Source organism: Muscardinus avellanarius (assembly GCF_963383645.1).
Source record: "Muscardinus avellanarius genome assembly, chromosome: 1".
Taxonomy (NCBI): Eukaryota; Metazoa; Chordata; class Mammalia; order Rodentia; family Gliridae; genus Muscardinus; species Muscardinus avellanarius.
The window spans coordinates 235,983,467-235,989,466 of NC_137786.1; the positions used below are offsets into that span (position 1 = coordinate 235,983,467).

Below are 6,000 nucleotides of genomic sequence, written 5' to 3' on the forward strand. Positions count from 1 at the left end.
TCATCTGCGTGGCGGTGTCTGTGACACCCCGGGCGTGGAGTCTGCTTCCAGGAAGGGAAGGATCAGGTCCGCGCCAGGAGGCCCGCTCCCGCTTCACAGAGTGTAGGAGAGGAGGGGCTTTCTGGAGCCGCGTTTCAGCGCCTTTATTCTTTTGTAGACGTGCTTGTGTGGAGCAACGATCGAGTGATTCGCTGGATCCTGTCGATCGGCCTTAAGGAGTACGCAAACAACCTTGTGGAGAGCGGCGTGCACGGCGCCCTCCTGGCCTTGGACGAGACCTTCGACTTCAGCGCGCTGGCGCTGCTGCTACAGATCCCGACACAGAACACGCAGGTGAGCCAGCCTGCCACGGCCGCTCGGCTCGGCCGGCCTCTGACACGGCCAGACCCCGGGCTCCCTTTCCTCACCACCCTGCAGTGTCAGCAGCATAACAGCGAATGCTTAGGCTTCCGTTGTCTGGCCTCCACTTCTCTGTTGCACGCACGAGGGTCTTGCAGTGAACAAAATGAGGACCTTTCTTGCCATCCACACGCTGGTAGAGTAATAAAGATGCATCCCTCACACGGAAGGGAAGTGTCTGTAGGTGTGCCATGCGGAAGTTCTCTTAAGCCACTTCTCTGGCTCATTGCCTGATGTAATTCTTCTTGACTTGAGCCCATTTGAGATCAGGATATTTTATTCCTCTACAGAACATTGAATCTTTGTCAGTCTTGGACCGACCCACAGCACCTCGTGCATGTCCTTCCCAAGAGGCCTAAAGTCCATGCACATTAGTAAAGCCCTGATTTTAAAGGTTATTCTGATTCAGTGCGTTTCTAGCCATGAGTGAGTGTTTTGAGTCTTGGTCTTAAATATAATTGTAATAGGCTAACACCCTTCAGATTAGGTTGATGAAAGTTTTGATTTTTTGCTTTGTTATTTCAGGCTCGAGCTGTCTTGGAAAGAGAGTTTAACAACCTTTTGGTCATGGGGACCGACAGGAGGTTCGATGAAGTAAGCTTTCGGTCTGATGGGTTTGGGCTGGTGGTTGTGGTGCGGGTGGGTGGGGCGGTGCTGGGGATGGTGCCCGGCCTGCGCTCCCATGCCAGGCACGTGCTCCACCACTGAGCAGTGTGCCCAGCCCTCATGCCTTTTTAAGGTCCTGTTAAATAGAAGCTATTTGGTTATATTTATTTATTCATTTTTACGGTACTGGGCATGGAACGAGCTACACACCCAGCCCTATTTTTTAGTTTTTGAAATAGGGTTGCGGAGGGCCTTGCTAAGTAGCTGAGGCTGTCCTCGAACCACAATCCTCCAGTCTCTGCCTCCTGAATGCTGGGATTACAAGCGTGCGCCACCACACCTGGCCTATTTTGTTATATTTAGGACCACATAGCTAGGCTATCTTTTTATTTTTGGTGTGGTACTAGGGATCGAACCCAGAGACATTCTACCTCTGAGCCACACCACAGCCCTATTTTATTTTTTTTTATTTTGAAGCAGGATCATGCTAAATTGCTGAGGGCCTCACTAAGTTGCTGAGGCTGGCCATGAACCTGTAGTCCTCCCATCTCAGCCTCCCAAGTACTAGGATTACCAGAGTGTCCCACCACACCCAACTGAAATAACGTTATTTTACAGGTTGAACTTTGCAAATATTAGCAAATAAACTACTAAAAAACTAACTCTTAGGTGGATGTGGGGTGGCACACAGTTGTAATCCCAGCATTCAGGAGGTGGAGACTGGGGGATCATGGTTTGTGGACAGCCTCAGATAGTTAGTAAGGGCCTTTGAAACTCAGTGAGACCCTGTTTCAAAAATACAGAATAAAAAATTAGGGCTGGGTGTGTAGCTCGGAGATAGAACGCCCCTGGGTTCAATCCCCAGTATCAAAAAAACAAAAAGCTAACTCTTGGAGGGAAGGGCTGGGGTCAGAAATGGCCTTGGGATGCCAAGCATGCTTTCTTTTTTTTATTTATTGCTACTGGGGATTGAACCCAAGCATATTTCACCTCTGAGCTACACTCCCAGCCCTATTTTTTTCCCTTTATCTTGAAACAGGGTCTCACTGAGTTGCAAAGGGTCTCACTGAGTAGCTGCGGTGGGCTGCAAGCCCAGATCCTCCTGTCTCGACCCCCCAAATGCTGGCATTACAAGTAAACTCCTATTTTATTATTTGGAAATGAGGTCTCACTCGGTTGATGAAGGTCTCACTACTTGTTGAGGCTGTCCTGGAACCGGCAGTCCTCTTGTCTCAGCCTCCCAAGTACTGAGATGACAAGCGTGTGCCACCACGCCCAACTTTGAAACTGTTTTTAAAACAAACACAAATGTATGATGGTGACACAGGTGATTGGTGGGGCAGCCACAGTGCCCAGCACCCCCGTTTCTCTGTTGGGGCTGAGTGAGATTGCCATGGCCGCCCTTCTGTGCCTGGGATTCGGCCTGCGCGGTGAGGGATGAGGTCGGCAGGCGTGGATACTTGTTCCCGGGTGCGGGGCCCTGCCGGCTCTGAAGGGCCGGCGACTGCAGTGGGTCTTTCTCTGGCCTTTAATCTGCCAGGATGATGATAAAAGCTTTCGGAGAGCACCTTCCTGGAGAAAGAAGTTCCGACCAAAGGACATCCGCGGCCTGGCCGCCGGGTCAGCAGAGACGCTCCCGGCCAACTTCCGGGTGACCTCCTCCATGTCCTCGCCCTCTATGCAGCCAAAGAAGATGCAGGTGGACGGTACGTGTGGGCTGCCGGCGGGGACGAGCACGGGCGCCTCGCCCCGGCCCTTAGCGCAGCCGCATGCGCAGAGTGAGCGCTCTGAGAGTAACCCCAACCGCCATTACCTGTGACTAACACAGCAGTAGCCGTAGCACGTCCCCAACACAGCCAACGCCGCCGCGCCCTCCGGCCGGGCTGACCCCTGGGGTGGCGTGGCGGGCAGCACCCTCGGGCTGCTCTCCACGCCGGCCCAGCGGCTTCTGGGCCCGGCCTTGCCTCCCCCTCCCTGCTGCATCTCTCCTGTGGTCACGTGTGCACTGGGGGACGGGAGGCCGTGGAGCTCTGGGAGGCCGCTGCCTGCTCCCCGGGGCAGGCCCGGTGCCACCTGAAGCCCACCTGCCTGAGCCTGCAGCTCTCAGCCTGACCCATGCCGTCCACCGAGCAAGCGGTCTCATGAGGACGTTGAGCACCCGCTTAGCCGGGCTGTGCCTCGGCTTCCTCATCTGTAAAACGGCATCATAGCATCTTCGTGGGTGGTGTGGATGGTAAACGGCTGCTCGCCTGGAGCTGGCGAGGCCCGAGCCCTGTGCCAGGGTCCCGGCACAGGCTACTAGCTGCCCCACTGCTGCCTGGGCTCAGCCCCAGCGCAGAAAACCCCAGAGACACGCTTACAAAAAGTACATCAGAGCCAGCGTGGGGGCACGCTTGTAGTCCCCGCGCTTGGGAGGCTGAGACAGGAGGATCGCACAGGTTCGAAGCCAGCCTTGGCTACTGAGTGAGGCTCTCAGCAACTTAGTGAGACCCTGTTTCCAAATAAAGTATAAAATAGGTCTGGGAGTATAGCCCGGAGGTAGAAAGCCTCTGGGTTCCATCCCCAGTAACACAGACACACACACACACACACACACACACACACACACACACACACAGCATGTTGGCACATGCTTGGAATCCCAGTACTTGAAGGCTAAGACAGAAGGATCATGGTTTGAGGCCAGCTGCTTAGGCCCTTTGCAACTTGGTGAGACCCTGTTTCCAAATAAAGAATAAAAAACAGGGCTGGGAATATAGCTTGGAGGTAGAACACCCCTGGGTTCCAACCCCAATACCAAAATGAAAGAGTTGCATTAGGTTCTGGGTGCAGCTCAGAGGTAGAGAGCATCTGCCCGGCACGCTAGAGCCACTAAAAAGAATAAATGAAGCGTTACAGCTGGCGAGGATGCCTTGCAGTCCAGCATTTGGGCAGCGAGCTGTATTCTGTCTGGTAGTGGGGAGGGACCCAAGAGAGCTCTACCTCCGAGCCGCACCCCAGCACATTGTATTTTTAGTCTGAATCAGGGTCTCGCTAGGTTGCTGAGCCTTTCACTGTGCTAGCAAGGCTGTCCTGGGCCCTGGGCCCTCCTGCCTCGGCCTCCCGAGCGCTGGGGTTCCGAGTGTGTGCCGATTTCTTCAGCCCAAGTTCAGTAATAGGCTTAGAGAGAAGCCAGTCCGACTGGACCTGCGGCTTTAAGAAGCAGCCGTGTCCTCCGAGGAGCGTGCGCGTGTCCCTTGTGAACGCGGTCACCACAGGCTCATGGCGCGCTCACCTTTCCCGCCCCTTCAGCGCCTCCTCATTGCAGGCCTGTCCCTGTCAAATGTGAGAGCAGTACTGTGGAGGACCACTTAGGCAGATTAAAATAACCCTCTGGAGACGCCAGGGCTCTTAATGCAGAAGGCTCCTCTCCTAATAGCGAAGGCAGTGCCCGTGAGGTGGGTTATTCCGACGGCTGTGTAAGTGAGGGCGCACGGTCCACGCTGCAGGCCTCCAGCCTTCGAGTCAGAAGGACTTGCATGCGCGTTCTCAGCCGCGGCGCCTGTGCGTCCTTTCCTGGGCCGCGGCCGGGCACTGCTGCGCGGGGCTCCTGGTACGCTCTGCTGTGCTCGGGGCAGCAGGGCTCCTGGTATGCTCTGCTGTGCTCGGGGCAGCAGGGCCTGCTGCGGGTGTTCTCAGGGCCCAGCTCACCTGCTGTGCCTCGCGGGCTCTTACCGTCTCGGCAGAGACCCAGCCTGGCCTGCAGCTTCCTGTGGCCATGCCGCCACGCGGGCAGCCAGCCTCCCTCCTGCCTTAGTCCAGCGTGGGCTGGCTGTTGTGGGCACTACAGTCCAGCGTGGGCTGCAGATGGAGAGCAAGGGGGTCAAAGCAGCCCCGAGGACCTGCCGCCCGCACGTGTCTGTACGTGTGCGTCTGGGCGTCGTGCTTACATCCTGCAGGCTCTCTTCTGTTTCAGAGGCAGCTGCTGGTGTCCCAGGGCCCTAGGGAGGCACGAGAGCCACGCTTTTTTTTTTCTTTTCTTTTTTTTTTTTTGCCGGCCTAGGGATGGAACCCTGGGGCATTTGACCTCTGAGCGACATCCCAGCCCTATCTTTTATTCTTTATTTTGAAACAGAGTCTTACTGAGTTGCAAAGAGCCTCACAAGTAGCTGAGGCTGGCCGCAAACCTCAAGCCTCCTGTCTCAGCCTCCTGAATACTGGGATTACAAACCTGGCCCCTGGGCCACCCTTTGACACTCTCGTCCTGGCCGCCTCCCCTGCTCTGGCAGGCTCCCTGGCCCCCGGGCAGGTGCCGTCTCAGTGTGGAAACGTGTGTCTTATGTGTGCCCTTGTGTGACGTTCTAAGACTAACTGCACGCTGTTTGCACGCTTCCTCTCGTGGCTGTTGGAACAGGCAGTGTCTCAGGAACGCAGAGGTTGGATTCTGCTACAGTCAGGACTTACTCCTGCTAGAGCCTCCTGCCGGTGAGTAGCGAGCAGCGTGGCCGAGGGCCCAGGCCCGGAGCCCCAGGTGGAGCCACCATGTGGACCAGCACGCGCCTGGTCAGGTGCACTTGGGAATTAGGAGCCTGGGCACACCGGCCCTCTGCACCTATCTTACAGTCGGTCATAAAGAGGTCATAAAGAGGTTATGCCCTTGTCTTTACGGAAAGGTGCCTTTCCAGGGTTTCCTTTAGCTCAGAGCTGGCTCCTGGTGTCCTGAAGGCCGGAGCTCGGCTGGAGCAGCGCTCGTGTGGCTCCCCAGCCCGCTATCACGGTGCACATCTCGCGAGGCCCGCCCAGGTCTTGTGGGAGACCGGGCTGCCCGGCCCACCTTGCTCCTGGGCTCCGGCCGCCCGCGCCGTCTGCTCTGCTGGGTGGCGCCGCAGCTGCCGTCTGGGATTGGCTTCCTGGTGTTTTTCGTCTAGTGGGCGGCTTTGGGATGTGCTGTGCTCTGGTCCCTGGTGTTCCGTGTCATGAAGCTCGAGGAGCCGAGCGGGAGGCAGGGCGGGAGGC

General features: G+C 56.5%; 1 protein-coding gene across 3 annotated transcripts in view; it reads left to right on the forward strand.

Moving 5' to 3' along the window:
* The window catches only part of PPFIA1 (PTPRF interacting protein alpha 1), a gene marked incomplete at both ends in the record, with an annotated part of 89,379 nt that extends 83,922 nt beyond the window's left edge, over positions 1-5,457 (forward strand). For all 3 annotated transcript variants that reach the window (XM_080699893.1, XM_080699894.1, XM_080699895.1), the window contains 4 exons: positions 158-333; positions 925-993; positions 2,546-2,715; positions 5,403-5,457. In XM_080699893.1, coding sequence (XP_080556019.1) covers positions 158-333; positions 925-993; positions 2,546-2,715; positions 5,403-5,457 — 470 coding nt within the window. The remainder of the gene's footprint in view (positions 1-157; positions 334-924; positions 994-2,545; positions 2,716-5,402) is intronic.
* Positions 5,458-6,000: the final 543 nt, after the last annotated feature.